The sequence below is a fragment of the Rhynchophorus ferrugineus genome, unplaced genomic scaffold, assembly GCF_030347505.1.
Source record: "Rhynchophorus ferrugineus isolate W39M unplaced genomic scaffold, kcgeb_rfMv2 rfM11, whole genome shotgun sequence".
In the NCBI taxonomy this organism is placed as follows: Eukaryota; Metazoa; Arthropoda; class Insecta; order Coleoptera; family Curculionidae; genus Rhynchophorus; species Rhynchophorus ferrugineus.
Window position 1 is genome coordinate 21,792,363 of NW_027472590.1, and position 16,420 is coordinate 21,808,782.

The window sequence follows — 16,420 nt, forward strand, 5'->3', positions numbered from 1 at the left end:
GTTCGGATTAGGATTCTAAGCTGCGAGTGAAATATCAATTAAGGAATTATGGAACTAGAATTTATATTGGCACTTAAAATTCGTACTAAAAAATATATGAAAAGGTAAGTATCACGTTGTTTTTTAATCCTGGTTCAACCTTTTATATATATATATATATAAATATTACCATAGGACTATGCCGCCTTTGTTGCTTTATTTAAATAAGAACAAATGGTATCATTAACCAAATAATTTTAGCTATCTAATGGCCCAGGCAAGAAAATGAAAGATACCAACTATAATAAGAACTATAGAAGAACTGCAATATATACTTTCATTTTAGGAAGTGTCATTGTCGCTATTATTCATTCAATGAAATCATATAAAAAAATAATATCAATAACTAGTCTCTTCTAGCGTTTGACTTATACAAAGGAAACAAGTATTACTGTTCTTAAAGCCAACAAACGTAATAACTACAGCAATAGTAGAGATATAAAATTCTATAACAATCAACAAGTAATGTAAGTTTATAATATTATGTGCATAATAAATGATTCACAGTAATTTTCATCAATAGATAATATATTCAAACAATTATGAAATACTTATACTATATGCTTTAGCTTTCTATACAATTTATTTTACATTTTCAAAAGCTTATTGTATATTTATATAATTGGAAACTTTGTTCTAGTACTATCTTACGCAAATGAAACAGCATTATTCAACTTTTGGAACCAAACTATTAAATATAATTAAAAATTACTTTTCAATGTTGAGCTAAATTTACAATTTTAGACATAATAATTCACACTTACTTTCTTATTTTAAATAATATATCGAAACAATTATGAAATATTTGCACAATGTGTTTTAATTTTCTGCACAGTATTTGTTACATATTCAATAGTGTTACAGTCTTTCATCTTACCTTGTTCTATGTGTAACTCATAACTTGGTGTGTATTCCATAAAATACTGAAATCATTTGCAATTAACTTTACATGTATTGTGCAATAGACTTATCAAAATACCTCACATGTATCTGGAATATCATTTGATATACTAGTTTTGGTGACTAAAGATGTTAGATATGTCCATAATCTGGCTGTATTAGCAAAGTTATAACCTCCTAGATATTAAATGTAAGTTTTTTGTCATTCAGCATTAAATATATCTACGTACCACCACCAAGTAACATTATTGGCTTATTACATCCTAAAATTTGATTAACACATTCTCCAATTCCTTTTAGAGTTAAATTACATTGACCTAAAGTATCACCATTCAATCCATCAGCTCCACACTGTACCACAAAAACATCTGGTTTGAAATTTTGTACAATTCTAGAAATTATACTTAAAAAATTTGATATGAATAATTCAATTACCTACATACATGGGGAATAGTTCCTTAAATATATTTACATAAGTCTTATCACACACACCATCTTTAAGAGGTACATTGATTGAATAAAACTTTCCTTTCGAACAGCCTACTTCATCAACATTTCCGGTATTAGGAAAAAATCCATAACTATATTTATGAAACGACAATGTTAAAATATTGTTACTATATTCAAAGGCATTCTGTACTCCGTCACCTAAAATTGCAAATGCAATACTATATCAAGAAGAGTAAGAAAAATTACCATGATGTATATCCAAATCAACATATAAAATCTTTCTAAAATATCTTGCCATAAGTTGTATTCCTATGACTATATCGTTTATATAACAAAAGCCCGAAGCATGATCTCTATAATTTAAAACAGCATTTGAGTTGAAAAAAATTAAAACTTCTAGACTGAATACCTTTGTGCATGATGCCAGCCTCCAAACCAATTAATTACAGTATTACATTTTCTACTTGCCAACAGTTTAGCACCATACAGAGTACATCCAGCTATATATGAAACAAAGTCATAAATATTTTCAACCGGCTCATTATCATAACCCAGACCATATTCCAAATGTTTCTCTAAAATTATAAATAAAAACTTAAAAGTTATCTAAAAGTATAGTTATTTTAAACTACCTCCAATTTCATCCAAGTTAGGATCATAGGAATTTATAGATTTTAATAAGTCAATATAATCACTTGAATGGAAAGATTTTAATTCCGTATCGCTAGCTATTGTCGGTTTAACAACAATTATATTATTTTGTGACAATAAATTATAACTTCTTACTAAATCTTGTACAATAGAGGCCTAACAATATACACAAATAATGCATTGCTAAAATGCAAAATAAAACAACTGAAAACTTACTCTATTTTTCATTGACGGTATTTTATCACAATGATCTATTAACATTTGACTATATAAATAAACAATTTTATCTTTGATACAAACAGTCATTTTATATATATTCCAGACAGAAATAAATCGTTCTTAAAAATAATGTTTCTGGTTTAGTAAGATCATGTTTTGTTTTATCGTCGAAAAGTTAGGTTATTTTTTCAAATCTTTCCCGCTATTTTTATTTTTTAAAAATTGTAGAAAATTTAACTGCAAATTTACTCATCTAACGATTGATTTTGTTGATTTTAATTATAGGTATTTATAAGATATTTATTTTTTAATTTTCTGTCATTATAACTTAATGTCAAATTATGCGTTTTTGAATTATTTTCCACCAATATTTTTATTAATTTTATTTACTTGTTCGTATTATGTTTATGTGCATTATTATTGTTTTACTGCTATAAGCATTGTAAAAAATAGAATACTTTTTATCATCTTGTTGAACATTTGTTCGGTAATGTTTTTATGGTCTTTCATAGCTACTATGTGTTCGTCTGTAGGGGAAGTGCCCGTTGAATATAAGTTCAACAAAAACCAGCATAAAACGTTAATTAGGTCTAAGACAGAGGATGACAAGGACAACATATTAGAATCATTTTCGGAAGATAATAATTTGTTATTATTTACGTGTACTCCTACGGGAAGCATTAGGTAAGTATATTGATTATTTTGGATAAATTGATAATAAATTATCTGTAGATACTGCATCAATTGTATGCATATAAAACCTGATAGAGCCCATCATTGCAGTACATGTCAAAAATGTTACCTTAAAATGGATCATCATTGTCCGTGGACGAACAATTGTATTGGATTTTTAAATTACAAAAGTTTCATATTGTTAATCTTGTACACGTTTTTATATTGTTTTTATTATATCGTTTCGACAACGTCTTACTTGTTACATAGCTTGGAAAATCTACAGTATGAATTGCATATACCGATATGTGTAGCGTAAGTATAATCTAGCCATTTGTTATTTCTAAATTACCTTTCTTTTTTTTCAGATACAGTGTCGCCGTGATTATCGGTGTTATTACGTTCATTTTCTTCTGGTATCACATATATTTAGTAGGCCGAAACGAAACAACATTGGAGAACGTTCACAATCCGACTTTTATCGAAGACGATCTAACTTTTGATTTGGGAACTTATCAAAATGTCATTGAAGTATTTGGTGATAAATGGTATCTTTGGTTTTTGCCCGTTTTCAGTTCGTTGGGTTCCGGCCACATATTCACAGTAGCAAGAGAAATCAGAAATGACGATATCAATTAATGTACCGATTTAATTCCTAAGTTAAATATATATTTTGTGAATTAAACCGTTTGTTTGAATGTCAGTGTCAATCTATAATGATGATTTAAATAAATTGTTGTTTTTTTTCTGTTATTGTGGTGGATCGATGTCGAATTTATGGGTTATTACAAAATTTACGTGTATTTTGTAAGTACGTTTTGTTTTTATCACGTGTGGTGTTTTAGTTATATTATAACCTATACTGTCTTAGGTGTTTTTCAAATATTTATATATATACTCTCAAATACAACCGATAACCTAGTCATGTGATCACAGAAAGTCAATATTTTTAACCGAATATGTAAACGTAAATTTTGTTTAACGCTCATTAAACTGAGTAATTAAGAAAAAACAACCGAAACAACCTGTTTGGGCTATACTCATGTGTCGTAATTGTTACGAAGCGGCCGGATTCCGATCCTCTCTGGCGGAGACTCCGCGTTTCTATACGTCACGTCGACGCTTGCGTGGACTTTACACGAAATTTTGATTTAAAAATAAAATGTCGATTTTCTTATTCAGTTCGGTGGGGTTTTGACAGTGGTAAGCTGGCTCCCGACTGACGGGGATTAAGTGGGAGAACGACAATCGCAATTCACGTAAGTAAAATGGCATTTCGCGACCATTTTTACCGAAACTCCGGGGAGGACGAGACGTTCGATTTCAAGGCCAACCCTCCAGGTCGATAATGTTTTTAATTATTCGAAATTTGACAATATTTACTCTTTTGTTTTTTTTTTCGCGTTAATTAATCGAACTGCCACTTTTCTCTGTTTTATGTAATGATGTATAAAATTTATTACCGTTCTGTAATTTCGGCACTGTTTCTGAATATTATCTTAATATTTTATACTTTTCCATGAAAAATTAAATAATTAAAATTATCATTACAATTCCGGGTTTAATATTAATTTTCTGATTGTTGTAATGACAAATTTACATCACTTATTGAACAAAAGTAATTATATTATTATAGACAATATAAACATTAAGTATAGAAAACAATTAAAATGTTAACTTGGGAGGAAATATATTTTAACGTAATATATGGAATGAATTAAAGATGAATCGGGCTCAAGGCGATTTGTCTTTTCTTTTTTTCAGTATAAACAGAGAAGTGTGTATTAGGAAATAATTTGTATTGGTTGTTTATTGTTATTTTAATTCAAAAACATAAGTAGTTGCTCAATTGTTTATTTCCTTATCGATTAAGGTTGTGAGGTAAATGAAACGCGATTGCCATGGATATTTGTTAAAACGTAAAATAACGTTGTGTTATTTATAGTCAAAAATTGCGACTCTCTCTTACGATCTCTTACGATAGTTGCCAGGTTTTTTGTCATCGTAAGTTGATGACGACCCTTTGCGGTAAAAATACATACTTTATGGACGGTATTTAAAAATATCCTAAATAGATTAATGCGATTAAATCCTCCTCACGCCATACGGCATGTCCACAAGACGAATAAAGGTTACGGATAGGACGATAAAACGCCAATTTTTACCGATAATTCATGTAAATATCGTGATTCTTATTTTATTTTCATTTAAAATGGTATTTTTGATTCTACTTATTTATAAATAGGTCTTCGGATAGATTAGCCAGAGAGGTTTTATGTAATTTTATCGGAATTAAGTCGTTCCAGACGATTAAATTTATTTCTTGCATGGTAAACAAGCGATCCCATGTGAGTGACAACAATTTATCTTGAGGAATTGATAATAAGCGTTCAAGAATTGGCGCCAATGTGTTAATTTAAATTTGAGAACGTGTAATAAACGCGAATTGTCTGATAATTGACGATGATAATGTTATTGTCATTGTCAATGGAATTTGTTATTATTTGATGAACTTCTGACCACTTGTCACGATAATTACTATCGTCTCATAATCAAATCACGGCCTTATATAATTGGGAAGTCACGTAAGTATCGTATTTCATAACAGCATTTGATCTCTTTATTTTTACAGTTTACTAGCAGTAGTGTTTTACATATATAAATAAGTTTAATATAGTTATTTGACCAAAGTACCACCGCTTATCAACATCACAAACATGAACTTTGTTGCATAGACTCTTTAAAAAATATTGCAATGAATTATCGACAAAGGACTTTGAATGATGGGAATTAAAAGTTATAAGATTGACCCTCGAGACCTCAAAAACAAATGTACACGCGGTATAAAATTAGGAAACTGTTTTTCATTACTGCCGATCACATAACCATGTTTTGTTTACAGTTCAGTTGTATAATAAAGTTCAAATTTTGGTATTAATTTACTGTTTACTGGTAACATGGGCATATTTAAAATATAATTATTGAATATGTTATTAATAGAAATATAAATAAGGCAAATCAATAAATAATATAAATAGAAATAAATATAATTTCATACCTATTTAAAGAAAATTATTATATTTGTTCTTTATTCTTTTAATTTTAAATGATAATAATTTGTACAATATATTAAATATAGGCAACCAAATTTACGTAAGAGCAAGTTACATAACAATATACGTTTTATTTTTGTTTTGTCATTATTTGTATTAATGTAAATTTAAATTCACATTGCATCACATTAACCGCATATATTTTGTAGCCTAGAATTTTGCAAAAGTTTTCTCAGTTGTATACTTTTGATGTTTTAAATATGAAAAATCATGTTGATTTATTAAACAATCATTCTCAATAAGATAGGTCAGGGATATTTATGATAGTGTATTTTACTAGCCAGTTTACTAGTCCAAAGCTTTCGTTTGAATAACGTTAATTAATTTTAATACTTATGTTTATTTGGCAAAGATAAGAATTTAATTTATTTTCTCTCTATTCATATTTCTATTATATCTAAAAGATTAATTAAAAATCATAGGCGATTCTTAATTTACCGTAATCCCTATTTATTATTTATATTTTTATAACTATTTTTTATAATATCTATAGTATACATAATATCATTTTTGTAAATATTATTATAATTTTCCCAGCAATGTTTATTTAACAACCACAGTCAATAAAATAGCATGTCTTTTTAAAATTATAATGCTTAACTGTATTACTATTCGATATGCTTAATTATATATTAATTATTTACTAGTATTATTTAATTTTTTAAATAGATATTAATATGTGTTTAGTGAAACTCGATTTGTCAAAATCACGACCAGGTCAAATGATATCAATATAATTTAGTCATTATATAATCCTCATGATAAGTTGAATTTAATAAGGATCATTATCTTAATTTCTTCTTTAGTGTAGATTAATGGAACAAGGGTTGTTTAATTTCGATATCCGCCAGATTTTGTTAGTTGATTTTGAATATCGGAATAGGTGTTAAGCAGGTGAATATTTAATTGTTATGTGTGTAGCGGTGATCCTATTTCTGTGACCTTTATAAATAATTTCGAACGTCATTAACTCTGCGTCAATTAAATGAAAATCCTATTGTAACAGACAGTTTACTGATTAAAATTCTCAAAAATATACGCAGTTGAGTTTAAAGTTCACTTTCTCATTGGTATCTTGATTCCATTGAAAACATTTCGCGAGCTTTGACTCAGTCTGTTGGATGGATAACATTGTTACGTGTATGTTATAAGTGTCTGAATGTACTGATAAAAACACACTTCTGTTTTCTTGAAATTACGATAAATATCTCTGTTTGTTTAGAATCATAGTATTCAGCTATCGAATAAATTTAGGAATATGTTTTAGTTACTTGTCTGACCGATATCAAAGTGTTTTCCTTGACCTTGTTTTACAACTTGGCTTTAACTCAAATCGTACTTATCATTTTATGATTAAATACTTTATATTTCCGAAGTGAGTATTAAGTTTATCATCTAAAAATTATTATATAATTTTAATTCTAATTAACTGTTTATAATTCGTGGAAATATAAATTATTATAATTTTGATGGGAACCTTATCCTAATGTTAATTCAGCCTTAAAAAGATAATAACATCAGATGATTGTTCCTATATAGTATGTTAACCTGTTATCTCTCAATTATATTTACGCTTAGTGAGATGTAATGGTTTGATAATATTTGAAGTATTTTGAACACACCTCTATGTTAGATTAAAGGGATTTTTGTACTAATAACAACAGTCGGCGCGTGTTGTATGTTATTTTTCTAATTTTAATCAGTCTGATTGTTTAATGATATAGACATTTAAAAACAATTTAACCTAAATGAAATACCGAGTCTTCAGAACCGTATTTATATTATTAAGAGAGTAATTTATTCTACCATACCTCCCTATTTATAAGTCATGCTTAATTTTTAATTTTGTTTCAGAAACCTTCACGAAACGCAGTGGATAAGAGGTGAAACAAAATCAAGTGGCGATAATTAACATTAACAGGGTATAATTTAAGTATAAAACAAATCGAAGGATGTTTATTAGGTTAATTTCTCAACGGTCCATATCTCCATTTTTAAACCCTTTAAGTATCTCGATAGCATGTCGACAGTACTCCGTGGAATACAAACCAATCAGGAGTGTATTGGTGGCTAATAGGGGGGAAATCGCCGTAAGGGTATTTCGGGCTTGCAATGAATTGGGTATCAAGTCGGTGGCTATTTATTCGAAGGAGGATAGAGCGCATATACATAGGTTGAAAGCTGACGAGTCTTATTTGGTACGTCTCGAACATTCCATGTCTTGATACAAAAAGATTAATTCAACATATTCGCAGGTTGGTGAAGGTCTTGAACCGGTGGCAGCTTACTTGAACATACCGGAAATCATCAAAATATGCAAAGATCACGGGATAGACGCCGTCCATCCAGGTTATGGGTTCCTGTCGGAGAGAGCAGACTTCGCGCAAGCTGTGATAGATGCTGGATTGAGATTTATCGGTAATGTTGTGCTATAATGACAAATCCGAATTAATTCCTACAACGATTATGGTGATTCTAGGCCCGGATCCTCGGGTCGTGCAGCAGATGGGTGATAAAGTAGCAGCTAGAGAAGCGGCCATCGCAGCTGGCGTCCCTATAGTTCCTGGTACGGATGGACCTGTCACTTCCAAAGAAGAAGCGGTGGCATTTTGCGCCAAACACGGTCTACCTGTTATTTTTAAGGTAATTTGGTGTAATTAACGTCGAGAAGGTAACGAGTCGATTCTGTAACAATAGGAAATGAAATAATAGAAATTACATCTGTGCTTTGTGGCAACATTATTGTTTTTACAAACAAAACATTTCTTTCTGTTCATTTAGTTAATAAGCTTTAAATAGTTCGTTAAAATTATAAAAAAAACTTTTTGCTCTCAAAAGTACAATATATTGTTGACTATTAGTTCCATAAACTAATTCTATTATTTCCTTATTTTTGGTTATATGAGTCCATTTGTTTATCAAATTTACGATCGATTATCTTCGTTAATTTAAGTTAATTAGCTTGCCGATATTTTAATATTGATTTAAGATAGATTGGGGAAAAAGTAATTCATGTTTTTACCATATAATTTTTATACTTGATATACGTACCGTTTTAATCTATGACTTATTGACAGTTTTCTGATAAAATAATCATTCTGCCACCATGGATCTTCTGAGGTTTCCGGGCGAGGAACTGAATCCAAGGCCAGTTTTTACCAATAGTAGATTACTGTTACGAATTACTTTTAATTCTTGACGGTATGGAATTGATAGCATCACTTTGTTATTCCAATTGGATTTTTTGAAAAAAATATCGATATTTTTCACCGATATTTTATTGTGGATAGTTTTCGATTTTTAGTATTGATAATTGTAAAAGGGAGTATCGAACTTTGAGTTTCTAATTATTAAGATCGATATTAAAAATCCAGGCTTTTTGAGGGAAAGGTTTTAAATCATAGAAATGTCCTTTAAATTTTGGGTTACTAAATCTCTAGATATGGCTTTCAAAGAATGGCACTGAAACGCTATTAGGTTGCCTTTATGAAACGCTATGAAGCCACTAACACTTATTCTAGACAAACGGTTACTACTCCAGTCGGTAACTCATTCCTTAATGATGATCGACTATTCAGCCTTTCGTTAATCCAAGGTACCTTTAGGTACCTTACTTTACTCTATTTGCATTCTAAGAATTCTACTGAAATTCTATTTCTGTTGCTTTTCTAATTTTAAATTCTTCATATAGACTTTCTATTCAGCTGTTTACTCTTAGGGTCCGGACATTAATGCATCATCAACGAATATTACCAAATAAACAGATCTTTTGTGCACATAGATCAGATTATGACTATCTGATCTGTCAGATTGTAACTTGTCCGTCGCTTCATTGAATCTTGTGTTACAACATTTTGATGCAGTTTTTTAACCATGCGATGTTCAATTTAATTTTAAGTATTTTGTTTCGGTAATTAGTAGGTGTACCGGAAAGTCATTACCGCTTTTTTTTAGAAAAAACTAAATCATTTTCAAGAAACTGGAAAAAATGTATTAAAAGTATTGGCCATTTGATTCTATACATCCTGCCCACCTTTCCGGCAAATTATAGATGCCATCCCGAAAAATTGTTTGTCCTTTGAGCAAGATCATTCATCCAGCCATTATCTAACTTTTTCCAAATTGGCGTTTCGAAAAAGTACTGCTTATGTGCTTATTCATCCCATTTATACGAAAAGTTAATAGGCGGACGGGACAAGGTCTGGAGAGTACGGAGGGTGCGATAATAAGTCCCATCCAAGTGTTTTCAACGTACTCTTGATCACTTTTGCTTTATGAGATGGCGTGTTATCGTGTTGAAAAATCACTTTACCGAGTCTTGGGGCCCATTCTAGACATTTTTCGGTCAATGCATGGCTCAGATTAATCATTTGTTGTCGGTAGCGATCAATGTTTCTTATGTTTCAACAGTTCGTAATACACCACGCCACTCTGGTTCCATCAAAAACAGAGCATTGTTGTGACCAAAACGATTTGGCCTTAGAGTCGATTGGCCGGTTTCGCCAGGTGATAACCATGGTTTTTTACGCTTAGTATTTTCAAAATAAAACCACTTTTCATCACCCGTTCCTATTCGATGCTGAAATGACTTCCAATCATACCTTTCAGTTGATGTGGCACCTCTTATCTTTCCGATTTTCCTTATTGCTTGTAATCGATCGCTAATCGTTTCTTGGGTTACCTTTAACGCTTCTGCCAATTGTTTTTGAGTTTGTGTTGGGTCTTCATCCAATAACTCTTGCACGTTCTGATCTTCAAACTTTTTCGTCTCAAACTATTGAAAATTCAAATATAATTGCATGGTAACTTATACTCAGTATATTTGTGAAGTGGACATGGCATTTTGAATTTGAGACGAATATCTATTCTTCTAATTTTATATGTTTAGGAATGGATTCTTTTATCTATTAACAGCAGATATACAACAATTACATGGTTCGATTTCGTTTCCTTTCAACAACGATCGACAAAGGGAAAATAGGTCCATTACATCTTTATTTTATTGTTCATTCATGCAGAACTAAAGCATCGAGCTGTTTTCGGTTTCCAGTTTTGTGTGAATGGTTAAAACTATTTTATAGCTGACGTTTAGTTCCATAGCGATGTCTTCAGATGAAGCGTATCGGCATCTCCGATACTTTTAAAGATTTCATTGATTGCTTCAGCAATTCACCAACCGAACCCCAGCATTTTTCTATTTTCGGGTGCAATAATGCAAAATCATGTGTCATGGTCATCATGACCTTTAGGAATCTCAATGTTCAAAACTATATCTAGAGTGTTCTATGAATTACCTTTTCCCCAACCTAATATATCGTTGCTGCATAACATTTTACATGGATTTTATTTGCTTCACGGTACTTATCCATTAATATATAAATCTTAATGATACTATTTTAGGCTGCTTATGGTGGAGGCGGTAGAGGTATGAGAGTAGTGAGAAAAATGGAGGATGTGGAGGAAAATTTCCAGAGGGCGTGGTCTGAGGCTGAGAGCGCTTTTGGAAACGGTGCTTTGTTTATTGAGAAGTTTATCGAAAGGCCGAGGCATATCGAAGTGCAGTTGCTTGGTAAGCTTTTTTGGCAGCATAGCAAAACGAACCAGATATTTATGAATGCATTCTGCTAAACTAGGTGATAAAGCTGGCAATGTGGTTCATTTATACGAAAGAGACTGTTCCGTACAACGTCGGCATCAGAAGGTAGTGGAAATGGCTCCGGCTCCACATTTGGATCCCAAGATCCGCGACGCCATGACCGCAATGGCGGTGAAACTGGCGAAACACGTAGGATACGAAAATGCCGGTACCGTGGAGTTCTTGTGCGATGCCCAAGGGAACTTTTACTTTATCGAAGTCAATGCCAGATTACAGGTATATCGGAAGCGCCAGATCGAAATTTTATATGATATATATATTTATATTTTGATATACATGCTGTTTCGTATGTTGTAGGTGGAGCATACTGTCACTGAAGAAATCACTGGAGTAGACTTAGTGCAGAGTCAAATTAGAATCGCCGAGGGTATGACCTTGCCGGAGTTGGGAATCGAACAAGAACACATCAAACCAAATGTAAGTTTCCTGAAAGTATTTCAGTATATAAATTATCACCTTCCATATTGGAATTGCGTTTATTAATTAAAACCATTGAGTAATAGGGAGAAAACTCAATATATGTCTCTGAAAACCATTACGTATTATACAACGAAAAGGTTTCAAATTTGTATTTAAAAAAATATGTGTAAAATGATTGTAACGTTATTGACATGGCAGAATATAGGAATAAACAAAAGTAGTTAGCTTAAAGACCTACACACATAATATAATGAAACAATGGAGTTGATGGAAATGGATATGAGATAATGCCTTGCCATAAACTTTATCTTATCTTGACCTGCAGAGTTAGAAATAACAGATTATAAACACTAATATTTTACTTAATTTCTTTTTTTAATGTAGTACTTGATTCATATTCATTATTTTTAACAAATCCAAAACAAAAATTCAAATTGTCTTAGTTAACTAGTCTTAGGCCACAACATATTGATTTGGATACTTAGTCAAAATATATTTCTTTAAATAGAAAAAGAATTAAATAAATTGATGCTACTTTAATAAGTATATTTTTAAAATTCAATACAATTTGACACTATCCAAATGTTGATTGACTTTGTGATGCAAATCTTGTAGTGTAGTCATATATACCCACAGAATAGATAGACTTAGAATGCGATCTCCCATGTCTAAGCGATTAACATTAGATACCAGTTAATATTCGTATAAAATAAGATCATCTGACAAATAATAACTTATGTTCTATTTGTACATTGTCATTTCCTTACATATTATAAAATGAAAAACTATAAATTAAGAAATTATACCATGGTACACAAAAATAGAAAAAAAAACCTGTCACAAAATTTCAAAATTTCAAAGTTTCAAAATTCCCTCTAGTGATTCGGACGCGCAAAACATAATTACAGGTGTGCTCATTTAAGTTCCCATTCTATATATCTATGTTTTAAGCATATATCTTCATATTTTTAACATAACGTTTTTGACCAAAGTCCTATGCATAGAGTAAGAGAGATGCAACTCAATAGCGGACTATGGCGCAAAGTTTTGCTTTGGCCAACATCCAGAGGTCGCATTATTGGTCATTCAAGTAATTTTATTGGTTAATTTAAATCTCCATTATAGGCACCTGTAAGAAAAATATTTTACTGTGAAGACATTTGATTGGTTCATTAGTAACGCTTGGCACGTGACAGCTTTGATGTTATGTTTAATTGACCAATAGAATATAAATAAAAAACAATTTTTTTCTGAAATAAATTTATTAAATAAAATTTAATTATATAAAAATATATGTAAAAGTAAATAATCAAAATTATCTCTTCCGTCTTTTTCCTTTTTCATATTTGTTTAGTGCCATCAATTTAATCTATTATCTATTAGATTATGGGTTTTATCAAAAGTATATAGCACACCTTATTATTTGTAATATTCTATGTGGAAAATCACTTTGTACTGTACAATTAAAATAAAAGGTTTTGGATTTACATTTTTTAAAGATATTTTACAAAAATATGTTATATTGTCGACGTGGCAATATGGCGGGATAAAATAAGAGTTTAAAAATTAAAAATTGATTAAAAGAAGAGGTTGAAAGAGCCCTACTGACAGTATAATGAAACAATATTCTGGGGCATAAGATATTGCCTTGGCTCGTCTATTCATATACGAACATCTGGAAGTTTAGAGTTATTCCCCGTTATTATAATTATTTAAAGAGTCCTCATGTTCTTCCTCTTCACAGTTTCCTAAAGGCCAATGAGATGAAAATAATTAACTTATGTTAAACGATTCAAATGACTTCTAAAACATACTAGCCGAGGATGTGTTCCTGAATCCATTAGCTGGATCCAAAAAAAAACTATCTTGGTTAAATAGCCTTAAGCCAATATATTTATATGGATAATTAGATTTAAATTTTTTCTTTAATGAAAGGAACCCCTCAAGGTAGTTATTAAATTGATGTCACATTAACAAATTTGTTCTTACTTGAGCAATAAATTCCTCGTGTAGTGAATATCGGTTGACCTACTCTTAATAGATTTGTAATCAGGAGCTACTATTTATTTTATTGGAGCTGCAACTATTGATCCAAGAAGAAAAGTGTACCTGTTTGCATAGCTTCTTTCGGAAGGGGATTAATTTCTAAAATTAAAAAAATCAATATTTGATGTTTGAATATATATGAATAAACTTACCCCAACTTACAACAACAAAATATGATGTAACGATCATCAATTTTTTTGCTACTTAATTCATTCGGTTTGGGATTTTTAACATTATCAAGCATTGCTCAATGACATCCAAATACTTCTTCGAACGAAAACGATTCTGCATTTCTTTACTATCTGTGCATCCGAATATACAACACTTCTAGGTCAATAATTCACTTTGCTTTTTGTACTACTGACTTATATATACTAATGAACTAATAATTTAATCTCTAAACGCACTATTCCTTATGACAGCCGTACTGAAAATGGCGCTCAAAATGCATATAAATAACAAACGTACCATAGAAACGAAGTGAGCCAATCAGATTCCGTCGCGGCTTATAGCGTAGCGATTAAAGTAAGTAATAAGTTAAAAGGAGCGACATCTACATGTTGGACGTCGCGAAACATATCTCCAAAATTTCCTATTAAGTTAAATCTCTATTTCTCTATGGTCCTATGTATATAATTGTATACATACCTGATACAAAACGATTCCGAGTCACACACCACATATGCTTAATGCAGATAGTTTCGGATTTGTTACAGGACGTATTTATTCTTTAAATAAGAGCCGGATATTTCGTGAAAGGACAACGATGTCTCATTATTTTGCTTTCTATACATCTGGTTACCCTTCTTAGAACGAATATAGATTATGACGCACTAATTTTTACTCCAGCTCTAAAAGCGCTGTTATTTATTCCCAATATGAAAACAAGCGCTCTATAGAAATGAAGTTAACCAATCAAATACCTTCGCGGCTCTTAGCATTGGGATTCAAACATGTAATCAGCTCAAAGTATGTCGCGAAATATTTCTCCAAAATTGCCTATAAAGTTAAATCTTATTGCATCCTCAAAGCGGAAGTTTTGGTACTAAGTGAATTGTGTCTGGCGAATGGGTGATCAACCAAACAGGAATCTGCTTTCGCATAGTCACCTATCAATTAAATACACGGAAGATGGTTTGCTAGAAGGTTCTCCATTTTTAAAGCATAGCAGATTTTGACTAAGTATACGAATAACTGTTACTTGTCAAACGCGCTTTAGTATGGGTTCATCCAATATGCATTACTAGAGATGCCATGACTTGTAACAGGTCAATTGAAAACTCCCCGGCCTACCATAGTACCATTTTTATACGATACCATTTTTCTGGTACGATTTATCCTTTGCTTCAAAATAGGCCTCAGTTTCGACGATCACCTCTTCATTCGACGAAAATTTCTTCCCAGCGAGCATTATTTTGAGATCTGAGAACAGGGAATAGCCGCTGGGAGCCAGATCTGGAGAATACGGTGGATGAGGAAGCAATGCGAAGCCCAATTCATGGATTTTTGCCATCGTTTTCACTGACTTGTAACACGGTGCATTGTCTTGGTGAAGCAGCACTTTCTTTTACTTCAAATGCGGCCGTTTTCCGGCGATATCGTCCTTCAAATGGTCTAATAGCGCTATGTAATAGTCGCTGTTGATGGTCCTTTGTTTTTCAAGGTAGCCAATGAAAATTATTCCATGCGCATTCCAAAATACAGACGCCATAATCGTGCCAGCCGACTGTTGCGTTTTCCCACGCTTTGGAGCTGGTTCATCATGTGCAGTCCATTCGGATAACTGTCGATTGAACTTCGGAGTAAAATGATGGAGCTATGTTTCATCCATTGTCACATATCGACGCAGAAACTCGAGTTTATTACGCTTGATAATCTTCAAACACTGCTCCGAATTATCAACTTGTTTTTGGTCAAAAGTGAGCTCCACTTTACACAGAGCTTCCTCATACCCCAATATTCGTGAATGATATGATGTACACGTTCAGTTGACATCTTTAGAGTATCTGCTATTTCCTTCAATTTCAATTTACGGTCATTCAAAATCATTTTGTGGATTTTTTAAATGTTTTCGTCGGTAACGACCTCTTTTGATCGTCCACTGCGTTCACCACCTTCGGTGCTCATTTCACCGCGTCTAAACTTAGCATACCAATTTTTGATGATTAATTTCCCTGGGGCAGTGTCCGGAAACTCGGCATCGAGCCAAGTTTTTACTTCAACTGCATTTTTTCGCTTCAAAAAGCAATATTTT

At 31.6% G+C, this 16,420-nt stretch overlaps 3 protein-coding genes across 12 annotated transcripts in view; 2 read left to right on the plus strand and 1 right to left on the minus strand.

Moving 5' to 3' along the window:
* On the plus strand, positions 1 to 3,616 carry LOC143204588 (palmitoyltransferase ZDHHC20-A). Of its 3 annotated transcripts, none has more exons than XM_076417261.1 (4): positions 1 to 104; positions 2,772 to 2,943; positions 2,992 to 3,246; positions 3,300 to 3,616. In XM_076417261.1, exons 2-4 carry the CDS (start codon positions 2,777 to 2,779, stop codon positions 3,568 to 3,570), a joined length of 693 nt encoding a protein of 230 aa, XP_076273376.1. In that variant the 5' UTR covers positions 1 to 104; positions 2,772 to 2,776; the 3' UTR covers positions 3,571 to 3,616. The 3 variants fall into 3 exon arrangements, with proteins under 3 accessions (XP_076273376.1, XP_076273377.1, XP_076273375.1); XM_076417262.1 differs by lacking the exon at positions 1 to 104 and adding an exon at positions 390 to 506; XM_076417260.1 differs by lacking the exon at positions 1 to 104 and having other exon boundaries at positions 2,525 to 2,943.
* LOC143204585 (histone deacetylase 8) lies at positions 684 to 3,418 on the minus strand. Of its 3 annotated transcripts, none has more exons than XM_076417248.1 (8): positions 2,257 to 2,496; positions 2,022 to 2,196; positions 1,799 to 1,964; positions 1,636 to 1,742; positions 1,383 to 1,587; positions 1,170 to 1,342; positions 1,019 to 1,116; positions 684 to 962 (listed from the first exon to the last, which is right to left on the minus strand). In XM_076417248.1, exons 1-8 carry the CDS (start codon positions 2,344 to 2,346, stop codon positions 834 to 836), a joined length of 1,143 nt encoding a protein of 380 aa, XP_076273363.1. In that variant the 5' UTR covers positions 2,347 to 2,496; the 3' UTR covers positions 684 to 833. The 3 variants fall into 3 exon arrangements, with proteins under 3 accessions (XP_076273363.1, XP_076273365.1, XP_076273366.1); XM_076417250.1 differs by having other exon boundaries at positions 1,170 to 1,330; positions 2,257 to 2,495; XM_076417251.1 differs by lacking the exons at positions 2,022 to 2,196; positions 2,257 to 2,496 and adding an exon at positions 3,284 to 3,418.
* Positions 3,550 to 16,420, plus strand: part of PCB (Pyruvate carboxylase) — a 27,120-nt gene continuing 14,249 nt past the window's right edge. The window contains exons 1-8 of one of the 6 annotated variants that reach the window (XM_076417187.1): positions 6,140 to 6,359; positions 6,851 to 6,938; positions 7,899 to 8,242; positions 8,300 to 8,462; positions 8,524 to 8,687; positions 11,445 to 11,613; positions 11,678 to 11,916; positions 11,998 to 12,117. In XM_076417187.1, coding sequence (XP_076273302.1) covers positions 7,997 to 8,242; positions 8,300 to 8,462; positions 8,524 to 8,687; positions 11,445 to 11,613; positions 11,678 to 11,916; positions 11,998 to 12,117 — 1,101 coding nt within the window. In that variant the 5' untranslated portion in view covers positions 6,140 to 6,359; positions 6,851 to 6,938; positions 7,899 to 7,996. Of the gene's footprint in view, positions 3,739 to 3,959; positions 4,191 to 5,169; positions 5,517 to 6,139; positions 6,360 to 6,850; positions 6,939 to 7,264; positions 7,420 to 7,898; positions 8,243 to 8,299; positions 8,463 to 8,523; positions 8,688 to 11,444; positions 11,614 to 11,677; positions 11,917 to 11,997; positions 12,118 to 16,420 lie in introns of those variants that run through there. The other 5 variants (XM_076417189.1, XM_076417186.1, XM_076417191.1 and 2 more) reach the window with 5 other exon arrangements.

Coding starts and splice junctions, on each gene's coding strand:
- LOC143204588 (XM_076417260.1), top strand. CDS start 2,591: ATGTCAAATTATGCGTTTTTGAATTATTTTCCACCAATATTTTTATTA. Junction 2,944..2,991: donor ACTCCTACGGGAAGCATTAG/GTAAGTATATTG, acceptor AATTATCTGTAG/ATACTGCATCAATTGTATGC. Junction 3,247..3,299: donor CATATACCGATATGTGTAGC/GTAAGTATAATC, acceptor CTTTTTTTTCAG/ATACAGTGTCGCCGTGATTA.
- LOC143204585 (XM_076417248.1), bottom strand. CDS start 2,346: ATGACTGTTTGTATCAAAGATAAAATTGTTTATTTATATAGTCAAATG. Junction 1,965..2,021: donor TAACTTGGATGAAATTGGAG/GTAGTTTAAAAT, acceptor TTATAATTTTAG/AGAAACATTTGGAATATGGT. Junction 963..1,018: donor ATATTCCAGATACATGTGAG/GTATTTTGATAA, acceptor AAATGATTTCAG/TATTTTATGGAATACACACC.